Source organism: Cervus elaphus, chromosome 18 (assembly GCF_910594005.1).
Source record: "Cervus elaphus chromosome 18, mCerEla1.1, whole genome shotgun sequence".
NCBI lineage: Eukaryota > Metazoa > Chordata > Mammalia > Artiodactyla > Cervidae > Cervus > Cervus elaphus.
Genome location: NC_057832.1, coordinates 46,035,853 through 46,060,380, shown reverse-complemented (window position 1 = coordinate 46,060,380; position 24,528 = coordinate 46,035,853). Strand labels below are relative to the sequence as shown.

Genomic DNA, 24,528 nt, shown 5'->3' with positions numbered 1-24,528 from the left:
TCCTTCAGGAGGCGATCTGCTCAAAACATGTGGAATACATAAAGCATGTCTATTGCCTTTGCCATCTTCTATCGAGGTTTTAGTTTTTTCTCCTTCAGTTTCTTCATTCGTTTCTAATTCACTAATCAACATGAAACGAAATCTCACAAAGAAGGTGCTTAGCTTATCTTTAAGATACTACCTGAAATTATTTTTCTAATACATAGGAAATAAACATTACTATAAGAATGTATAAATATGAATTGATTAAATATAGTAAGATATAAGAGAAAATAAAACCGACATCTAGATGGCACCTTGGTTCCCTACACTAACTCCACAATGAAAATAATTTTTAATTATGTACACATAGACAATGAACATGTATATATCAAATATGCGTGTATGTATATGTGTGTGTTTGTGCTAAGTTGCTTCATTCATGTCCAGCTATTTGCAACGCTATGGACTGTAGCCCCCAGGCTCCTCTGTCTATGGGATTCTCCAGGCAAGAATATTGGAGTGGCTTGCCATGCCTTCCTCCAGGGGAACTTCCGAACCCAAGGATCGAACCCACGTCTCTTTTATCTCCTGCACTGGCAGGCAGGGTTTTTTTTTTTTATCACTGTGCCACCTGAGAAGCTGTGTGTGTGTGTGTGTGTGTGTGTGTGTGTGTATTGTTGTTCAGTCTCTAAGTCATGTCTGCCTCTTTGCAACCCCATAAGACTGCAGCATTCCAGGCTTCCCTGTCTTTCACCGTCTCCCAGAGTTTGCTCAGACTCATGTCTGTTGAGTAGGTGATGCCATCCAACCATCTGATCCTCTCTGTCCCATTCCTTCTCCTCCTACCCTCAATCTTTCCCAGCATCAGGGTCTTTTCCAGTGAGTTGCCTCTTTGTATCAGGTGGCCAAAGTTTGGAGCTTCAGCTTCGGCCATCAGTTCTTCCAATGAATATTCAGGGTTGATTTCCTTTAGGATTGACTGGTTGGATCTCTGCTGTCCAAGGGAGTCTCAAGAGCCTTCTCCAGCACCACAGTTCAAAAGCATTAATTCCTTGGCAATCAGCCTTCTTGATGATCCAACTCTCACATCCGTACATGAGTACTGGAAAAACCATAGCTTTGACTAAATGGACCTTTGATGGGAAAGTGATGTCTGCTTTTTAATATGCTGTCTAGGTTTGTCATAGCTTTACTTCCAAGGAGCAAGTGTCTTTTAATTTCATGGCTGCAGTGACCTCCACAGTGATTTTGGAGCCCCCCAAAATAAAAACTGTCACTGTTTCCCTTTTTTCCTTATCTATTTGCCCTGAGGTAATGGGGCTGGATGCCATGATCTTCAGGAGAGGACACTGGCGACCCACTCCAGTACTCTTGCATGGAAAATCCCATGGATGGAGGAGCCTGGTAGGCTGCAGTCCATGGGGTCACGAAGAGTTGGACACGACTCAGCGACTTCACTTTCAGGCATTGGAGAAGGAAATGGCAACCCACTCCAGTGTTCTTGCCTGGAGAATCCCAGGGACAGGGAAGCCTGGTGGCCTGCCATCTATGGGGTCGCACAGAGTCAGAAATGACTGACGCGACTTAGCAGCAGCAGCAGCCATGATCTTCATTTTTTGAATGTTGAGTTTTAAGCCAGCTTTTTCACTCAACTCTTTCACCTTCTGAATGTGTATATATATAATATATGTGTATATATCTAGAGATATATATTTCTTCCTTACATGAATTGCATATATACTTTTTAGGAAAAAACAGGTTAGAGATTCAATCCTTTGTCACTGACCAGGACTACAATTAATGATATATTTAGTTTATAATGAATAATACTTACAGCATCATTTCCTTTCATTATGCATTCTTCTGTTTTTAGTGCTGTACTTGGCCAGTGTATCTGAAATAAAATATAATGCACTATTATGCAAACACATATAAAAATAAACTACACTGAAAACCCGTTTCATTTTTTGTGTAAGTCAATACTTTATATTTTATTTTTGTTGGTTTTATTTTTTTCTTTGAGAAGATCAAGAGGTTTATCACTTAACTCAGATATTACGGAGCCAAATCCAGGCCCTAATACATGAAAAATATTAGGGACTTATAAAAGTGGTGACAATAGCATTTAATTATGATGATCTTGTTATGATTAAAGTTATTATCATAGGAGTAAGCACTACATGGTTTCAACTATAGGAACACAACATTCCTTTGATATTGTTATTACTGTAACAGGCCCCCTAAGTTTCTTACTAACAATATCCAGCATCATGTGGTCCTTTGCTTTCACCGAGCAGTATATAAACTTTTAAATACCTTGGCCACCTGATGTGCAGAGCCAACTCACTGGAAAAGACCCTGAAGCTGGGAAAGACTGAAGGCAGGAGGAGAAGTGGGGCGGGCAGAAGATGACAAGGTTAGATGGCATCACCAACACAATGGACATGAATTTGAGCAAAGTCCAGGAGATAATGAAGGACAGGGAAGCCTGGTGTGCTGCAGTCCATGGGGTCGCAAAGAGTTGGACACGACTTAGTGACTGAACAACTACAAACAGAAATACATGAGCACTTTTTGTTATGTTGCAACATAAAAAAGAAAGACAAAGAACAAGTGGGGATACCAAAGAAAGCCAGTTAAAAGCCAAAAGCACACTTAGAAAAGCCTAGAATCAATGCTCTTCATTATATCGTAGATCTATCGATGGAGCATATATGATTCAGGAAAGATGTCACATTAACATAACAATGTCAGGTTCAATTGCAGCCTTGCATCAGCCTGAAGAGGGTCCTTAACACCACTACAGAATAAGGATGCTGGAAGTGAAACTGTTGAACTTATAAGGATTTATTGATCCTTTTTTGGAAAAAAATCAGACACTGAGTGATAGGTTTTCCCAGATGACTTCTAAAATATATTCTAATTTGAGATTCAATTTGGTTTTGGAATTATAGTTTTACTATAGATGCATAAATCATTCAAAAGGATATGCTAGAATGTATGTGTGTACATGTGTAAACACAGACTTAAAATACAAATTAATTTTAGGATTATTCATCACTGGAAAGATAATTTGCTTATTAGTATGAGTAAATCAGAGAATACCTCACCCGTCAATCATAATGATTAACATTCTTAACATTTTTAATTTACAAGAAGCAGGGCTTTTCTTCTTATAATATTAACACCCTTTTTTATTCACTTTTCATCATTATGTAAAATGAGACTTATTTAAACTATATTTCTACAATTTCAAAGTATTTGATAACCAATTCTTTGGAGAAAAATACCAAAGTTCAGCTTTTCAATGTTGAAACAGTATCCAGACAAGAGAATAACCTCAATTTACTACCTCATTCTCCTCAATCATTGGCTTCATGTGGATTATTTCTGGGACTATTTGAACACATTGTTTTGGGGGAGCCATTCTCTAGAAAATTCCTATATTTTGTTGACTAATTTTGTTTTCAGCTATCTTTTCAAACAGCCTTGGAAGACAGAGATAGATCCTCCTCCAGGGCAAATAGATTTTTTTCTTGATCAGGATAATAAAGAGAATGTCTCCCTCTGGGCAAAGGCTGGACAGGTTTGTTAGAAGACTCCTTTTAAGACTGAGAGTATTCTGAGCTGGAAGTTGGTAAAGTGGGTGCAACATACATTCATTGTGTATCCAACATCTCTTTAGGCTGCTTTGCTGTGTGGGACTCGAGGAGGAAAAGACAATGGATGGAAACATGAGGCTCATGCAGTCTGCTGTACTGGGAGACAGTCCTCTGTCTCTAGCCCAGGTGCCTCCTGTCTTCTGCCAGCATCAATGAAACTATGACAGGCTGACTTGTCTAGCAAGGTAAAATTCACAGTTCTTGACACAAACAAAAAAATAATATATTCTGTGGTGGTGAAGACAATACATGGTTCTTCTAGGATTGCCAGAATGTGTTATTTCTAGCAGTGAACCTAATAGTGACGACTGCTCTAGGAATAATGAAATCATTACTTCAGGCACATTTTAAATGATGCTCCCAGATAACTTTCAACAGATGGCATTTGTCCCTCCTTTAATGCTCTGAATCGTTTTTCTTACTTTTTCTTCCTATGACATCACAGTATGTGTATTCAATTTTAGCTCTCTTGTTAGGCTGGAAGAGGGCAAGGCTGCGACTTACTGCTGTAGCCCTAAAATGCCTACCTGGCACGGGGTCTTTAATGCCATCACTGCTTGTTCATTGGCTACTGACAGATTTATATCAGTCAACACTTCTTTATCACATTCTTCAAAAAGTCAGTTCACTAAAGGATCCTACAATACAGTTTGAGAGAGAGATTCACTGACATGAAAATGCTGCAATCAGGGTCAAGTAAATGCACTTTCCAGTTTAATCAGGGAGGAAATCCTACAGAGTTAAGTGAGTGTGAAAGACTGGCAGGATTTCCGAGGGCAGAGGAAACGGTCTTAACCAGATCACTCTGGGTTCACAGAGGGAAAGAAGTAGAGGATTAAGTTATGAACACTTAACCACTAAAGTCCAACACATCAGAACTCCCCTAAGGAATAACACACTTGAGTTTTGCTTTTCTTGTTGTTTACACTTTAGATTGCTTTGGTTTGTTTTTTTTTTAACACAACTTAACAGGTTCAGGACTGTATTCAAATGTCCACTCAGGTGAGAAAAGATAAGAGAATGATCTCACTGGAAATCAGAAGTTATTTTAAAGCCATCATGTACAGATGTTCTGCCAAGACAGTAAGGGAAATGATTTTCTTCATTTGCTTTGGCAGTCAGGAAGCCTTTTGGTTCTGCTCCAAAGTATAGCATCAACAAAAAGTCATAAAATTAAGCTATCTGTTCTGCATAAAACATTTTTAAAGGCAGTTAAACAACAGGGTGTAATGACATTTCCAAATTCTCTGCACCAAGAAAGGTACAAAAAGCAAAAGGTTAAATACACATGATTTCATCACAATATTCCGACTATATAATTTAATTGTTCTAAAGCATTTTAACAGGCCATTACTACTCTTGCATAGCTCAAAGGAGAAAAATAAAATAAAAATTAAATTACAAAGTATTCTTTTCTGGACTCCCTATTGAACCTACTAATTATACCAGGATTAAGAATTTAACAATTCTATTGTTATATGATGTTAGAGCACTCAGAGATTTTGGAGAGCAAAAACAAATGAACAAAAAAGTAATAATTTAACTGTCTAAAAAACATTATTTCCTTTTTTTATTGAAAAAGGTTAAATAAAATGATCTGGTAAATGTAAATCCCTCTTGGAATATATTTAAGTGACTAAGACACTATTATAACTTCGTCTAATATTCTCTTCGTAATTCTATTATTCTAATGAAAAATATTGTTTATATTTTAGTTTTTTCTTTCTATATTTTACATCTATATGTAGTACCAGTGCCTATCAACACATATTTTAATTTAAGGTCTTACAAATGTCATTAAAATCAAGAAAATATATTTTGAATATAACACATTAAAAGAGACTTAATGGTTTATAAGTGGTAGTTTTAACCTGTCATACTTCATCTTACTGTTTATCCTTTTATAATTAGTTATAATGACTGTCATTATTCAAATACTTTGTAACCAGAATTATTATCTTCTGCATTACAGATAAAATTTGTTCTTGAAATGTTGATAATCAAAAGCTTTTGAATTAGAACACTATTATTATGACACAAACATTTCTGGCCTGGTAAGACTCTGATGTTGGGAGAGATTAAAGCCAAAAGGAGAAGGGGGCAGCAGAGGATGAGATGGTTAGATAGCATCACTGAGCCAATGGACATGAATTTGACCAAGCTCTGGGAGACAGCAGAGGATAGAGGAGCCTGGGGTGCTGCCATCCATGGGGTCGCAAAGAATCAGACATAATTTAGCGACTGAACAACAAATGCCCTTTTTAATGGATGAAATTTACTAAATTGCTATCATTAATGTGAAACACCATTTGCCATTTTATACGCAAATTATATTTTAATGCTTTTCTCCCACTTAAAAAAAAAGTTCTAAAACAGAAGAATTTTTTTTCACCTTTGATTCAATAAACTTGAGTGAGAAAAGTATAAATATTTTTACAAATAGAAGTGACTAAACTTTATTTATAGATATCCAAATTAAGTAGTGTAACTTTAGCTTTAAATAATAGTGGTAAGAATAATTTCGGAAGAAAAAAAGGTGAAATTTAGAAACAGAAAAGCCATGGGTAAAAGTTAAAGCAAAAATTTATTATTAAATATGGAATATCCGATGAAGTCTTCCCTAGTGCCTCAGATGGTAAAGAATCTGCCTGTAATGTGGGAGACCTGGGTTCAATCCCTGGCTTGGGAAGATCCCTGGAGGAGGGCACGGCAATCCATTCCAGTATTCTTGCTTAGAGAATTCCCATGGACAGAGGAGCCTGGTGGGCTACAGTCCATAGGGTCTCAAAGAGTAGGGCATGAATGAGCAACTAAACACAGCACATGAAGTCCTATAAAATACAGCTTAAATAACCAACATTTCCACTTTTGATTTCTTTATGAAATGAAAAAAGAAAAGAAGATTTTATATGTCAAACTATATAGTATTGCTATGTCCCCAAAAATAACTTTATTTTCCAGGAAGCCTTGGTAATTCTCAAATGTGCATAGATTGCAAGAGGCTACATCAACAGAACACAGACAAGCTAGTCCCTATGCTGTCTTTGAATACCAGAGCCTCCTTGGACTCTCAACTTTGCCACAAAATAACAAAGGGGAAACAGCTCCTTCTTGTTCTTGTCATTGGTTTTCCTCGCTTCTGTCACTAACAACTGTTTCACTAGTCTATTAACCATCACTAAAGGAAGCACTAGTGATGCAAAGGCAGTAAGGACCAAGAGGAAAGAAACGCCTGATGACAAAAGGCAGAACTAATAGTAAGCTGAAGACAAATCTGGGAGACGCAGTTCACACCAAAGTAGCAGCCTGGTTCTCAATTCTATGGTGTAGTAGAAATAGCTTAGGCTTCTGAGACAAATGAACTTGGTTTTAAGTTCTAATTGCTACGTACTGGCCTCCTAGCCTTATTCTCCTCTTTTCTCCTTTTACCCAAAACGCTGCTGCTAAAGCGATCGCCCTAAACTCTCATTCTCATCATGTTATACAAGCACTCAGACTCTCCCACTGGGCTCCTGCTTTGCTTAAGTCTCAACAGCTCAGCAGTCAACGTTCTTCAGGATCTGGTCTAAGCCATATTTCCATCCTTAACTATCACTCTCCCCTGTTCCCACCCACATGCCCCCACCTCACCTATCTACTTCAGCCAAATCATTATTTCAAGTTGCTCTAAAATTTCTCAGTTTCTTCCCTGTCCTCACTACCAAACTGTGTGAATCAAAATTCCAACTTCTATTCAAAGTCCACTTTTAAATTATATCTCCTCCAGGAAACCCCAACTCTCAGTTTATGCATATTTTCTTAGTATTTTATTCGGACCTTTATTATAGTTCTCTTCAAATTGTGCTATCTATGACAGATGTGTATGTATCTTCTCCATTGCGCTAGAAATATTTCAGGGTAGGGACTGTTTTATTAATTTCTGCATACTTTGTATTTCCATGACTATTTCTAGAACTTAGTTGAATGTCTTTAATGTGTAGGACTCTTATACCTCACTTAGAAATGGAAGCACACAAGAATCACGTGCTAATTCTGTGTCTTGTTTAGATAATAACCATGATAGCAAATACTTGGATAACACTACATATTTTTGGCACTGTTCAAGGCAATTGATAACTCAATTAATTGTCTTATAAAGTGCTCAGTCGCTTCAGTTTGTGTCTGACTCTTTGCAACCCCATGGACTGCAGCCCACCAGGTTCCTCTGTCCGTGAGATTCTCCAGGCAAAAGCAGAGTGTGTTGCCATACCCGTCTCATGTTTTTCTCTTTCCAAGTCTTCATCTATACTAGTGTCCTGCTATTGTCACGTAGTGATCAGAATCTCAAGATACTTTAATATTTTCACCCGAATAATGATTTCCTCTAGCTTAGTCCAAATCATTTTGCACCAAAAGACTTTAGACAAAAGTACAAAGGAAAAAAAAAAAAAACAGTTTAAATAAATTTCTTAGGAAGTTCCTGATGAAATCAGAGTTTAAGTATGGTGTTATCTGTGGATTTTAGAGACTTTTCAAGAGAGTAATCTGCAGAAGAAATTTTTTCTGGCAGGTAGGAGGTCCTCATGAGGTAAAACAAATGGAATAATAAGGGTAGAAATTTTACAGTGTTACCACCAGGATTGACTCTTCCATTTTTGAGTGAAGGTCAAGGGTCTTTTATGAATGTGACATAGATACAAGAGAACAGAATTTCAGGGTGAAAGTATCATTACACAGTCTGGGAAATGCTGTGAATTAATTAATTTATAAAGCAAAGTCAGTATCTAAAAATGCTAACAGTAAATTTACTAAATGGTAGTGAAAATGTTAGTCACTCAGTCATGTCTGACTCTTTGTGACCAGATAGATTATAGCCCACCAGACTCCTCTGTCCATGGGATTTCCCAGATAAGAATACTGGAGTAGGTGGCCATTACTGTCTCCAGGGGATCTTTCTGACCCAGGGATCAAACCTTGGTCTGACTCTTTACCTTCTGAGATACCAGGAAAGCCCAATGATAGGTAAGTTCTTACCTATTTCAAAATTGCACAGGAAAAATCAGTCTAATGAGTATATAATAATACAAGTTCGGATAGTTATAGTTGATCCTTGAACAACATGGGTTCGAACTGTGAAGGTCCACCTACATGCGGATTTTTTTCAGTGAATACCCTAATATGTCCCCTTTAACAAATGAGAAAGCAGAAGAAAAAAGGGATTAAGGAATTTGCTGAGTACTACAAATGCAAAGCCAGGATTTAAACTAAAACTGTAACTTGTGTTCCTCATTCAATCTTCATACCCTACAACAAAGGAAGTACAGTCACAAGTAACACAGTTGAATCTAATAACTAATTCTGAACAAAACAAGACAAAAAAGCAACCCCAGAAGACTACAATAAACTATTGTGTATCATTTTTACATAGCTTAAAACAAGTAACTCTAAACAATATACTGTATAGGGAAACACTGTTATGATAAAATAATTCTTTAAAATTTAAACTTAATAAATAAACCAAAAATCCATCAGAGTGATGGTTTCTAGGCAGCAGGAGACACAGGAGGAAAAGAGGGAGGAAACAAAAGGTAACTGCAGGCACAGTGGGAATGGTGATAATGTTATTCTTGAGTTGGCTGGTGAGTTCTAGGTATTTATTTCACTATTATACCTTCTAAGATATTTATATTATTTATTATTTTATGTAACAGATACTGGGCTTCCCTGGTGGCTCAGTGGTAAAGAATCTGCCTGCCAGTGCAGGAGACCTAAGTTCGATCCCTGCGTCAGGAAGATCCCCTGGAGAAGGAAATGGCAACTCACTCCAGTATTCTTGCCTGGGAAATCTCATGGACAGAGAAACCTGGTGGGCTACAGTCCATGGAGTCACAAAATAATTGGACACGCGTTAGTGACTACACAACAATAATCCAAGCAAATGAAAAAAAGAGAAAATATTTAATCTGGGGGAGGGGGAAGAAGTGTGATCTATTTTCCTGATTATAATAATGTATATAGCTATCACTTAGCTAAAAATTGTGGTATAGCTATAATAGGAAGATGACAGGGCAGATGAGTAGGGGCTGCTGCTGAAGTTGTGCAGATATTTTAGCTATGTCACTGCAAGAAAAGAAAGCAAAAATCCTCATCTTCCTTTACAGAAAGTCAACAGATATTGTCTAAAACCAATGATATTAAGAACAGTACACAAATGTCACTTAGACATATGGAGATAAAAACCAGAAAAAATGAGAGCTTTAAATGATTTCCTCTAGAGATTAGGAATTGGATGGGATGAAGGTGTTCTGCTTTTTATGATAATTTTTTTAATGACTTTAAAAAATATGGACATTGTTCATTTTGACAAACATAAAAGTATACAAGTAAATTATAAAGAAAATGTATTATGTAATATATACCTTTATGCCAAAAAATGCTATAGCCTACATATATCTGAATGTTTTATGTAAGGTTGATATAGTTCTGGAAACATATTAATTCAACTCTACAAGCACAGATTATAAGGACCATTTTTCTTCTTATAGTTAACCTTTCTCAAAAAAGTTGAGTGCTTGCCTGTTTTAATATATTTTAATCCTTTAGGTTTAAAGAGCATCCATCTGAATTAGTGATCTTACCAACAGAAATACACGAGTCAGCTACACTGAGTTCACACATCCATATTTCTTCAGGCTGGGATTTTTGGAGTAATAAAGCCCAAAGGGACTTTAAGTCAGAATATGCAAACCTAGGTGTCAGGAGAGTGGGTGTGGTACAAGGGCCACTAGGCAAGAGAAAGTTTCAATGCATCAATCAGAAGTCTTCTGGGGATTTGGGGATCAGTGGTGAGCTAGAAAAGTTTATTCTGCATTATTTATAAATCTTCTCAAAATGATTTTATTTTTAATGTATATTTTATTTCTTTCAATAATATTATCACTCAGAATGTTCACGTGGTCAAGACAATGAAAAATCTAATCCAAGTAACACCCATTCAAGAAGATTTCTCACTTACTCCTTTTCTTTCTCTCCTGAAATATAGTTTACTCTTTCATACCTCTCTATAGCCACTGCTGATGTGTTCTAAGCTGAGGGAATATACAAGATCCTTGCCTCCCACGAAGAGTCTCTCTTGATATTCATCCAGCAGCATTGTCTGGAGATTAAGAAATCCAAAAGGGCTATGAAAGACTGATGTTCTGTTTAGATCCAAGAGCTCTGAAATGCAAAACAAAATGTACCCTAAACACAGAGAAAATACAAATACCTTTATAACACTTTTTTTTCATGGCTCTATTTTCACATGTATTAATACTGTGAAGTTAACATTCATTCATTTTATCATAAATACAAACTCAAATTTATTGTTCAGAAAGACTAAAAATATATAATACACTTTCAATACTTGGTTGTGTGTTTGAAAGTTTCTAAAATAGTAGATATTCTAACCATGTAAAGGGATGGATATTAGCTAAACTTATTGGGATAGTCATTTCTTGATATGACTTGATATCAAATCAATATGTTGTAAACAGACTCATACAACATTATAGTTCAACTATAATTTTAAAAACAAAAAAAATTGTTTAGCATTTAAAAACAAAGTATAATGGAAATAAGTCACCATGTGCACAAACTAAAATCTTTTTTAAGTTTATGAATGGAAAAACTTTGACACAACTTAATATGTAAAGTAAATAGCTTATGCTTTTAAATACAGAATTATTTTTCACAAACTTTAATGTAAAGCACTATATAGAAACATCATTCCACTATGACTTTTATATTTACTTCTCTGTGTATAATAAAAATCCTAATTCTGAAATAAATATCCCCAAAACAAGTCCATTTAATTCCAGATGAACACCAATTCAGAAAAAATGTTTCCACTTGAAACTGGTTTTGAAAGTCATGCCCAAAGTCAAATCACCCAAGTCTGGAAACTATCAGGACTGTGAATGCAATGAAGTAAAACCTGGTAGTATTCACTACAGTGGGAATAACTGTTAAAACTAACATGGATCTACTGTCTAAAACTGTGATTTAGGCTACTGTTTATGCACTACTCCTACTTCAGAAGGACTAAAGAGCCTCTTGATGAAAGTGAAAGAGAAGAGTGAAAAAGTTGGCCTAAAGCTCAGCATTCAGAAAAACTAAGATCATGGCATCCAGTGCCATCACTTCATGGCAAATAGATGGGGAAACAGTGGCTGACTTTATGTTTTTGGATTCCAAAATCACTGCACATGGTGATTGCAGCCATGAAATTAAAAGACACTTACTCCTTGGAAGGAAAGTTGTGACCAACCTAGACAGCATATTAAAAAGCATGACATTACTTTGTCAACAAAGGTCCATCTAGTCAAGGCTATGGTTTTTTCCAGTAGTCATGTATGGCTGTGAGAGCTGGACTATAAAGAAAGCTGAGCACCAAAGAATTGATGCTTTTGCACTGTGGTGTTGGAGAAGACTGTTGAGAGTTCCTTGGACTGCAAGGAGATCCAACCAGTCCATCCTAAAGGAGATCAGTCCTGGGTGTTCATTGGAAGGACTCATGTTGAAGCTGAAACTCCAATACTTTGGCCACCTGATGCAAAGAGCTGACTCACTGGAAAAGACCCTGATGCTGGGAAAGATTGAGGGCAGGAGGAGAAGGGGACGACAGAGGATGAGATGGTTGGATGGCATCACTGACTCAATGGACATGAGTTTGGGTGAACTCCGGGAATCCGTGATGGACAGGGAGGCCTGGCTTGCTGGGGTTCATGGGGTCGCAAAGGGTCAGATACAACTGAGTGACTGAACTGGACTGAACTTACTTCAGAAAGTCAGAATCTGGCAAACCTGTGGTATTACTTGTTTGTTGAAGCTATTTCACTGCATATGGCAGTTCATTACTTATGGTTGCTAAATGATATGTGAGAGACTTTGAGGATGAGAAAGAATATGACTCCAATATGAAAAACCCTGCAGGTTGAAAATTCCCAAGAAGGTGCCTTGGCAATATTGACAAGTTAACAGATAACTTCATTTCCCCAAAATCTGTTCCTAATGCAACTGACAGAGAAGTTTAAATACTGGTAACCAAAACACTCAAATCCAGATAGCAATATGAAATATGACAGATCTACATCATTTTGTCCACTCTTACACTATTTCTGAGAAAAGAGAAATGAAGCATCTTTCCCCTCTATTAAGAATGTATTAACTTCTATTTCTCTACTCTGAAACTGCCGATGCCCAACATTTCATGGGATATGGCTAACTTTAAATCTTTATTTTAAAACAAGTAATATTGCTAGCATCAAAGTATCATTTATAAAGGTAAAACTTGTGATATTGAATCATTTGACAATTCATCTAAATAAAGAACTTAAACCTTTTAGGGAGAGATGGAAATAATAAGGTGCTTTATTTAGGGAGCATGAAAATAGGAATTTGAGAGATCTAGGGGTTCTTGAATCCTGGAAGACAAATTTTTCCTACTTAGCAATTTTGTCAAGGTAGAATCACATTATTTTCCTTTCTTACTAGGCATTCACAGAAAGAGATGCACTTTTTAGGAATTCAATACCATAACAAAAATATAAATCAAAGTTCTCCACTGCCATTATCCCTTGTCTTTATATGTAATCAATTAAGGTGCTACATCAGGTCTGATCAGCAAACTATTTTGCAGAAAAAGCTCCCCAGTTATTCTGATATATTTCTAAAACTCTTCAAGTGTTAAGCATGGTGAAATCATTATCTGAACACATTTAACTGATCAAAGAATAGGTATAAGCTAAGTAGAATTAACAGATCTCTAAACTACAGACTTACTAAGAACAGTAAGGTACAGAGTTTAGGAGACTAAGTTGGCTGGAAAATGAGAGAAAGTCATGAAAGGAACAAATATGAGGAACCTATCCCAAAGTGTTGCCACAGTTGAGTACTCATTGCGAATTTTTAAAAGTATGAATTGGAAAGAGAGGCAGCCTCACCAGTAAAGGAGGCCCTTTGTAAGTGAATTCCAGTAGGGATGGAATGACCTTGCTTTTTCCTAATGAAGTCATTAGAGCCTCATTACCTCCATATACACCTAGAGATATAGACATCAAAACTTCTACTTGTTTTTCTGACTTGCCAACTTCTGCAGGGCTTATTATGCATACTCTAATTTTTATAGCATAAAGGTGGTAGTTCCTACTTTTTTTATCAATAATAAGAGAGTAACTACTGATCCCATAGTGATATACAATTGTGATATCCAATAGTGAATACTGATGGCATCACCGACTCAATGGACATGAGTTTGAGTAAGCTCCAGGAGCTGGTGATGGACAGGGAAGTCTGGCGTGCTGCAGTCCATGGGGTCGCAAAGAGTCGGACACAACTGAGAGATTGAACTGAACTGAACTACTGATCCACCAGTCTTATTTTCTTTTAATGTATCAAATTTTATTGTGACCCATCCTCCATCTATATGACTAAGTCTATCCCATGAGATAACAAAGATGAACTCATGTTTCTGTTGAGGTGTAGTTTGGGAAATGCAAAGGGAAAAATTCCAACAATTGCAAATTTTTCACAAGTTCCTTGCTCATGGCCTTTATATTTATTGATTTTTTTCCACCACAGTAAAGAACCACAGTGTAACAGTTTGAATTACTATTGTCCTTTAAGTGACTTATGAAGAAACTCAGGTGCCTAGAGAATTAATGGGAAAGAGAGAACTATCCTACAGAAATACACTATTACAATGAAAAAAAAAAAATCACCAAAGGAAAAAAAAAGAGAGAAAGAGAGAATTAAAGTACAACAGATGTAGATGCCATTATGAAAGTCCTGTAGACTGAGAAGCTGAGAAGCCAGGTTCTGGTCTTGGCTTTGTCACTAATTACCTGAGTAACCTTGAATAACCACTTAACTTCTTTAGACTGGTTTCCTCACATGTTAATTACCCTTCTGTCCTCAAAATGATTAATTCTTTGCCTAAATTGCATTTCTAAAATGGAGGTGATAAAACATAATATATTAAAAATATACATATCCAAAGACAGATATTTTTAGTCTTTCAAAGTATAGTGCTGAATCTATATTTTTGACATCTTCAAAAATGGAGTGATCAATGAAAAATTCTAAATAGCTGATGACCCATATTTAAACTTGCCTAAAGGGAAGTAGTTAAAACATTAATTTATGACTTTTTGTATATTTAAAATATCATAGGGTCAGGAAATACTTTTAGTTTATCAGGAATTTTGGATCTAATTTATTTTGATTCATTCATATTGCCTCAGAAAAAACTGCTGCCAAGATATGCCTGGATACATATGATGTACATACCTTAGGCAGTAAGTTAAGAAATTTCACTTCACTTATAAAGACACTTCCTGGGATAGTTCCTAAGTTATTTTTTAAAAAATATAAGATCTAATAAATAGACTGTAGTTTTCTTTAAACATGTTCCCTATATGAGGGGTGGGCATTCAATGCTTCTGTAACTGTCTGCTTTGACCAGTACAGCAGAATAGCACTGATGACTGATTCCTAACAAGTTCAGGCTTATCAATAGAAATTTCAGAATCAAGGTACTAATCAAAACATATCAGTTCAATGGTTTATATTTTTCTTGTTCACTTCCATAGAGATAAATCCTGATTGTGATCCTCAACTCACTCTGAGACACAAATCCTCCTTCCTGTCTGGGACTCTCCAATATCTTGAGCTCTAAGTCAGGGAAGGCCAAAAGTATCCACTATGTGTAAATGTCTGTGCTTCAGATGTATATTTGGAATAATGGACACAGAGGAAGAATTCTATAATATAAACATTTTAAAAGGTTGTGCATATTTATGCTTTAATACTAACTCTAATTTTCTACTTTTATTTGATTAATTTACCTACCTCTTTCCCAAAAGGATCTGAGATGACTCATGCAAATATTCAATTGAACAAATAAATATACATTTAGGGGTATTAAAATATTGGGAAATAACAAAATGAGAGGTCTGGGATAAATTTTATTAAGTATAAGTCATTCTCTAATATCCAACACAATGTTAAAGTGAACATCAAAATTGACCCGAGGCTTCTAAAAAAATCCAAAGTCACTAAACTACAAGAGAAAAACTATAACAATTGCTTAAGAGCACTGCCTGATGTGATGATTAATTTTATGTCTCAAATTGACTGGATCACAGTTGTCTAGATATTTGGCTAAACATCTCACTTAAACATGTGGCACTTACTTGTAAGAGGTAGGACCTACAATTATTCTTGTTTCCCAAATGCAAAAATAAAGGTTTTAAAGAGAACCCACTAATATTCTTGCCTGGAGAATCCCAAGGACAGAGGAGCCTGGTGGGCTACAATCCATGGGGTCACAAAGAGTCAGACAGGACTAAGCAACTAAGCACAAGCACACAGCTAAGGCTATTTGGTCATCGCTGGTGCCAAAATTTAAACAAGGAAAGTTGACTGGAGAGCTTTGCTATTAATTATCTATGGTAGATGGGGTGTCTGTCACCACTGTGCAACACACAACTTAGTCTTCCCCAGTTCTGGTCCCCAGAGACAAACACCATCAAGATGGTTTAATTTCTTAAAAGTCTGTTCCTTACAAACAAGAACTCCACAATCCATTAAATCTAAAACTTCCTACATAAGGAACTAAACACAAACTGTAGAAAATTCTTAAGGAGATGGGAATACCAGACTACCTTACCTGTCTCCTGAGAAACCTGTATGCAGGACAAGAAGAAACCGTTAGAACTGGAATTGGAACAATGGAATGGTTCAAAGTTGGAAAAGGAGTATATCAAGGCTGTATACTGTCACCCAGCTTATGTAACTTCCATGCAGAGTACATCATGCAAAATGCTGGGCTGGATGACTCACAAGCTGGAATCAAGGTTGCCACGAGAAATAGCAACAACCTCAGATATGCAGATCATACCACGCTAATGGCAGAGAGTGAAGAGGAACTAAAGAGCCTCTTGATGAAGGTGAAAGAGGAGAGGGAAAAGTCTGGCTTAAAACACAACATTCAAAAATGTAAAAGACAAACAAACCAAAAAAAAAAAAAGATGATGGCATCTGGTCCCATCACTTCATGGCAAACAGAGGGGGAAAAATGATAACAGTGACAGACTTTATTTTCTTGAGCTCCAAAATCACTATGGACAGTGACTGTAGCCATGAAATTAAGGCTCTTGCTTCTTGAAAGAAAAGCTATGACAAACCTAGACAGCATATTAAAAAGCAGAGATATCACTTTACTGACAAAGGTCCATACAGTCAAAATTATGGTTTTTCCTGTAGTCATGTATGGATGTGAGAGTTGGACCATAAGAAGGCTGAGCCCCAAACAACTGATGCTTTCAAAATATGACTGGAGAAGACTCTTGAGAGTCCCTTGGACAGCAAGGAGATCAGTCAATTCTCAAGGAAATAAACCCTGAATATTCACTGGAAGGACTGATGCTAAAGCTGAAGCTCCAATACTTTGACCTCCTAATGTGAAGAGCCCACTCACTGGAAAAGAACCTGATGCTGAGAAAGACTGAGGGCAAGAGGAAAAGGTGGTGGCAGAGGATGAGATGGTTGGATGGCATCACTGACTCAATGGACATGAGTTTGAGCAAACTCTGGGAGATAGTGAAGGACAGGGAAGCCTGGCGTGCTGCAGTTCATTGGGTCACAAAGAGTCAGACACAACTTAGGACTGAACAATAACAACACAGAAAAGTCTAGTCTATTAAGGGATTATAATATTTCTGAACTTGAATACATTTTTTTTGCAGAGACTCCTACTCATAATAAAATAAAATGGAAGGTTTTCCCAATATTCAGTTGTTAGAGTTGACTTAATTCAAATAATTCAACAGCATTTACAACAAGAAAACTCAGGTTAATATCAAGTTTAATTACCTTTCATTTGTATTAAAAAATTGTCTCAAATAACTATTGAATTTTTCATGTTGCTTTATGAATTAGTGACATCCTCAATTTTATATATCTTACTTTAAAAACCTGAAATCTTTGTACTTCACTTGCTATAGTTTTCAAATGAATTAAATATTTTTTGGTATACACTTAGGCAAACAAAACAAAAGCCTTAAGCAGGAAGCTTTCCTCCTTCTTTAAGAATATTTTCTCCTTTTAGTTTTAGAAATCTTTGTACTTCACTTGCTATAGTTTTCAAATGAATTAAATATTTTTTGGTATACACTTAGGCAAACAAAACAAAAACCTTAAGCAGGAAGCTTTCCTCCTTCTTTAAGAATATTTTCTCCTTTTAGTTTTAGAGCCAGCATTTTAAGTCATAATAGTGGTCTTAGCACCAAATTATAGTTCACAGACACGGCGTATTTACCAAGCAATGGCTAACTTCTTTATCCCTCTGCACTGTTGCAAGCTGCTTAGATGAAAGAATCAGAAAATATACAGGAAGAGGAGGACAAAAGAAACTCTAATCTCAGGTAATCTCCAGAAAACACAGTGCAAATAATGGACATTGCTGACTTCGGTAAAAGGAAGGAGCTCATCTTGAGTTTTTCCTACTCTAAAAATAACACGAATTACTTGGGGGAGGCAGTGGACAAAGAAACAAGACAACTGAGATGCACCAACTCAGGGTTCATCCGGAAATTTTCTCAAGAGGGAACTAATTATTATTGCTAGGCTGCCTGCTAATTATCAGCTGTCAATGAAGATATACGCAGAGGATTTAGTCATTTCCTCTCATGGTCCTTCTTTTAAAACTGCAAGGGAAACAGTTTTAAAACTCACTGACCTCAATATATTATAGAGACAGTTCTCTTCACTTTGTCAAAATATATTTAAATTCCACACATCCATGTGTAAGATGGGGGAGGCAAGAGGATATATTTTTCAGTTTTCAAACAAAAAAATAGATTTCCAAGGGATGGGCGTTTTCTTATTCAATGCATGCTCCTACCACTGTCACCTGCAAAGCAGTAAATTTTGAGATCCAGGACTTTAAAATTTTTCATTATTTTCCAAATCAATTCTTTTATTCAATGCCTTAAAGCTAATTCAACAATAAAATACCAAATCACAAAGTAAGCATTGTTAAGGGAAATGAAATGTATAAATAATGGTTAGAAATTTCTTCAACTTTTTAACAAGTCCAAAGGAAACATTCTTACAACATGCTTTGATGATTTTGACAGATCTGATCAATGCTCACTAATGGCTTATAATAATGTTGAAACAGAGTTGTAAAGAAATAAGCAATTAACTTTTTTAAAGTGTAATCAGGGCTTACTAATTGGTCTTTCCAGCAATGGACTGTGGTCATCCTTTCACCTACCCTCTGAACTTATAGATTTCTATCTTTCTAACAAGTCAAAGGTCCAAAACAGGCACTGTGGTGTTCCAACTTTTAATCATACGCTGCTTCCAACAAAAGCAAAGAGTTCAAAGGTACACATGAATGGCCTAGGCATTTAGCAGCCTTTGATTTCCTCAGTCAAGAAAAAATAGTGTCAGAACTTTAAGATTCCTTATGTTCCTATATTATATAACTTGTCATTATTTAGTATTACACACGATATTCTGACGTACAGGTCTCTGAACTCCATGAACACAAGATTACCAGCAGACAAGGTTACACAGAATCATTGTCCATGCATATACTGTACATGTGTGTGAGTACTCATATTTAAAACACCAAATTGAACAAAATCATACAATACAAAGTGCTACCATCTAAAAGTCAACAATTTAACAATTGTGACTGCCTTCTAAATGTTGAATTACATTTTATTTCACTGGAGGTCAAAGGAGCAAGTGCTATGTGAGCAGCTTCTGAAGCTGAGTCTATAGGGCCAAAGGACCCTGAACTGCGAGCAGAGTGTCCATTCAGCATTCCTCTGGGGCCTTGTAACCAGGATATGATATTCTGAATGTAATGGAAAGGCCTTCAGTGGTTTTAAGAGCAATTGTATGACTGGATTTATCTTTAAAATACCAATTGATTTTGATGTGCGTAATTGTTAGCAGGGGGCAAAACTTTAATAAAAGGAGGTTTGAAGAATTATTTTTTAGTAAGCATGTGAGAATGATAGTAACAAAACAAGGTGTATTGTAGAGGTAGAGACCTAAAAGGTTAAATGAAAGAAAGCTAGGCAACAAATTTTACACAATATGGTAAAAGTTTTTCTTTTTCTCAATTTAAACTGATTAGGATTGGGATGACAGATTGTAATTCATTTTGATGTAACATTCAGTATGTATTGAAATACTCTGCATTATGTACTATATCTGGGGTGTCAGAAGGATATTAGAAATCAGTGTAATCTATATAACACAAATCAGATTTTGGCATTCTTCATTCTATTTCTATAAATTAATTTCAGAGGTAAGTTTTTTCATGCTAACATACTAGATAATATCAGGTCTGTTCACTTGTTTTTTTTTTAGAAAATACTTTTTAGAGTTCAAAACCAGGAAAACTATAAAGGTAGGAGGGATAAACTAAGAATTCAGGATTAATAGATACAAACTACTACATTTAAAATAAACAATAGGGACCTACTATATAGCACAAGGAACTACTCTCAGTATCTCATAAAAACCTATAATAGAAAGAATACATAAAAGAACATATATATATATATTTAACTGAATCACTTTGCTGTACATCTGAAACTAACACAACATTGTAAATTAACTATACCTTAATTTTTAAAAGTGGTTTGAATAATAGCACTACAATGTTTATACATGAATATATGGCAATTCACACACATGAAAATTTATTTATAAGAAATATTTTTAGAAGTGGAATTTTTGTTTGTTAGTTTGTTTTTACAGATACTGCCAATGTGCCTCCATGGGAATTATAGTTTAATATGCTACCACTGCAAGTGAGAATGACTATTCCCCATCACCTAGAGACCAGTATGTCATTATATGTCATTAAAATTTAGGATATTTGCAGATCTGACTGTGGAAATACTAATTAAATTTACATTTTTCTTATGGTTAAAGTTAAGCATCTTTCATATATTTTAGAATACTTTCACTTTTTGTCATTTTTATGTCCATTGCCTATTTTTCCACAACTTAAGTTTTTTAGTCAAGATCTGAATTTAAGACATGTTAAAACTGTTAAGTTTTATATTTTGTGACATCATGGTTGCAAGATGGAGGAGGCAAGGCTCTTCAATGTAGAAATGTATGCTTCAACCATGTGAGATATTTTTAATGTGTTAAATTTTTGCTTTCGTAAATAAACCTAATTCTTAATTATTTAGTGTTTTGAACCAGTTTGGGATTAACAATTCACCAAAAAAAAAAAAAAAAGTTATGAGTCAGGGAACATGCTCAGTCTCCCAGAGGCTGAACTGGGTGTCAACAAACTCCTGGGCAGAGCTGTTCAGCTGGGAGCCACGTGGGACAGGAGTGTGGAGCCTCGCCCACAGTGGAGGTGCCACTCTTGGGAGATGACATTGGTTCTATAACCAGAGGCCTTTGTGAAACTGTCCTCCCTAAGGACACTACATTTGATCCAGAGTTTTTCTCATCCATTCTCCCTGGCTTCAGGGTCATGTTTTCCATTTGGCCTCTTCAGACTTCAATCCCCTTCACACTTCCTCTATGCTTTTCCTATAGCTCCATTTTTGAGGCTCCCTGTGGAATCCATTTTGACTCATTTGGTTTTTCTTTAAACAATTATTTCCAGTCACTGATGAGTCCCAAATCCACAACCCTTTCTCACACACAGATTAACTAGGAGTTACATTAAGCGGCATCATATAATATCTTCTTAATAATTTACTATCTACTATAAAATATCAGAAATGTTGTATTTAACATTTAGTTTTCCAAGGCCACTGCTGTGGAGGTCAATTTTTACTTATGGTCAGGCTTTTATTGAACACTAGCCAATGAGGAAGTTTCTTTCACATGGAGGGAAAAATGACTCAGTCAAAACTGATCTTTCGACCCTCCTGTTAATTTGACACTCGTTTATGAGAATTCCAAAATTCTAAGTAACAAATATTTTACAAGATGTTTTAAATGGTCAATCAAAGCAGAAGCTAATGAAGCCAAGAATATGTGTGAAATACTGTAATGTTGTTTTATCCTGTTAGTGATTTAAAACTTATCGAGAGGAAGCAGTGAAAGGAAACACATTTCTAGAAGTCCAATAAAGTGCTCCTAGTATTATAATAGTGTGCTCTAGGTTTGATCATCAAGTGAACATCTTCCTTTCAGATTATTTCCATATAATCTGTGAAATTATCTGTGGTAATAAAGCTTTGTTTTCATTTATTTGTTACTTATTTCTAAATGTTAGACATGTATAGTGTTCATTTTATAGTAATATCTGAAAAGCCACTTTTTCTGGATCATGTCATTTCAGCATGGATTGGTTATCATTTAATATTTAAAACTCGAATAGTAAATCAACTGTTCTACATATTTATATTATATTCGGTTTTATAATTAGGTTTAAAACAAATGAGCAATATTACTTCATAATTCATTTCCTCTAACACACTTAACAATCCTGACTTCCACTGTTCTGTCTACACCCCACCAAAAAATGCAATTTGTAAGACACTTTTGATTTTCAAAGTTGGTTGAGGTATACACAATTGTAAATAGCTATTAAATTCTAAATATATTTTAATATTATCTTAATTCAGAAATATTCTATGCTATAAAGCTAATATACTGCTTATACTGTATATGTTTAAGTGAATTTAAGTCACACTAAGAAATTGAATATGCCTATCATGCATATTTTTCATATTGCAATTGATCATTTTAGTGTTGGAGTAACATAACATGCTGTGCTGTGCTATGCTGCGTCACTCAGTCGTGTCTGACTCTTTGTGCCCCCATATACTGTAACTTGCTAGGCTCCTCTGCCCTCGGGCAATCTCCAGGCAAGAATACTGGAGTAGGTTCCCATGCCCTCCTCCAGGGGATCTTCCCAACCCAGGGATCAAACCCAGGTTTCCCACATTGCAGGTGGATTCTTTACTGTCTGAGCCACCAGGTAAGCTGAAGAGTACTGAAGTGGGTAGCCTATCCCTTCTCCAGGAGATCTTCCCAAGCCAGGAATTGAACCGCAGTCTTCTTCATTGCAGGTGGATTGTTTACCAGCTGAGGTACCAGGGAAGCCCAGTATAAAATGCCAGTACATAGCATAAACATTTATAGGCTTTTCTCCCCAATACTATTGAGATAAAAGTGAGATATAACACCGTTAAAGTATGCAGCATAATGATTTGATATATGTATATATAGTGAAATGATTACCACGATCAGTTTAGTTAATATCCATCATATTATACAGTTATTTTTTCTTGTGATGAGAATTTTTAAGACCTACTCTCTAAGCAACTTGCAGATACACGATACAGTACACCATGCCACACATTACCTCCCCACGACCTATTTATTTATAACTGGAAGATTGTACCTTTTGAACACATTCATCCATTTCCCCCACCTCTCAAATTTTATCTTATGTTTTGTTGAAGTTCTGTATCTTTCTATAACAACAAGTGTATTGATATTTGGTCTATAATGTTTTCTCTCGTAAATAATCCATCATATAACAACAAAGAAGTAAATTAGCTAAAATCAGAATTGTATTTTTACTTCATCATATGTTGGTTCAAGTATTGGATATCTGAAATTCTTCAAAGTAATTTGAAGCTCAATTTCTTATTCCCTATACTGACCTCCAAATTCATTCTTGTTTAGTCAAGTGCCTATATGCTATTTTTTTCCTGGAGTCTAACAAACAAGCTTCTCCAACTGAGCAAGTGAAGAATAAACTTTTGATTTTCAACTATAAACTAACTCATCTCTCAGACTTTCACTCTCAGTAAGCTCTTCTTTGTATCTTGCCAAAAATGTAGGGTTTCTCCGGATTCTCCTTCCCCTAAATGCCTCAATATCTGTCAACATCTCCACTATAACTACCCAACTGAGCCAATGAAAGGGCTTCCTAACTGCTTCCACTCCTTTCTTACCAGCCAATTGGTTTATCTCACAGTAGTCAGAGTGACTATTCCTTTAAAACTATTCAGTGGATCATGATGTTCCTTCCCCCACATAAAACCCTCCAATTAATTCTTAACATCCTTAGGTTAAATCCATATTCCAACTGTGGCATGATGTATGGTTGCCAATATTGCAATATTACCCCTGACACTGCTACACTTTTTCCCTTGCTCACCAAGCTCCAGGGCCCAGGCTTTAGAGCTTTGCCTTGATGCTTCTTTCCACCTGCTCCGTGCCTCCCTCTGACCTCTACATTGTGACTCTTCCTGCTATTTGGACCTTATCTCTGTGCAGTCTTCCCAGACTAAGGAATCTGGAGTTCCCACCTTGACAACCCCAGCTGCATCACTCTCTCTTACTATTTTAATATTGCATGCATGCTACTTGGTTTTGAATTTTTCTTAACTTGTGTATTTTCTCTCTCCTCTGACAGGAAGTTCCATGCAAGGAGTGACATTTTCCATCTTGGTCACTGTGATAGCCCTAGAGCCAAGGCCAGTGCTAACCGTTTGTTTACTAGACACTCAATAAAGGTATGTGAAATGAATGAACTTCTCTGAATCTCAACTTCCTCAAGTATGAATTGGGGATAAAAACAAATTAGGAGCATTGCTATAAGAATCAAATGACTCCTAGAACCTAATGGATGGTCGATATCTATGGGTTTATTTCTCCTTTCTTTTGATGTTGATAAATTATTGGCAAAGGGTATGAAGGGTAATTTCTCCTAAAGAAATAGGTTTTTCTTAATTACATTCTGTCAAGTGGACATATGTACTCTCTAGGCTTTTTATATAGGCTTAAAGTGAAATAGGAAATTTTCTAAGTACATGATTACTATGATCAGTGTAAACAGCTACTCTGTATT

At 36.0% G+C, this 24,528-nt stretch overlaps 1 protein-coding gene across 1 annotated transcript in view; it reads right to left on the bottom strand.

Annotated features, from left to right (window-relative positions):
• Positions 1-24,528, bottom strand: part of SEMA3E (semaphorin 3E) — a 280,371-nt gene that overhangs the window by 112,035 nt on the left and 143,808 nt on the right. Inside the window, exons 2-3 of the mRNA XM_043873243.1 lie at positions 10,681-10,841; positions 1,817-1,876 (exon numbers count right to left, since the gene is read on the bottom strand). Of these exons, the coding sequence (XP_043729178.1) occupies positions 1,817-1,876; positions 10,681-10,841 (221 nt within the window). The remainder of the gene's footprint in view (positions 1-1,816; positions 1,877-10,680; positions 10,842-24,528) is intronic.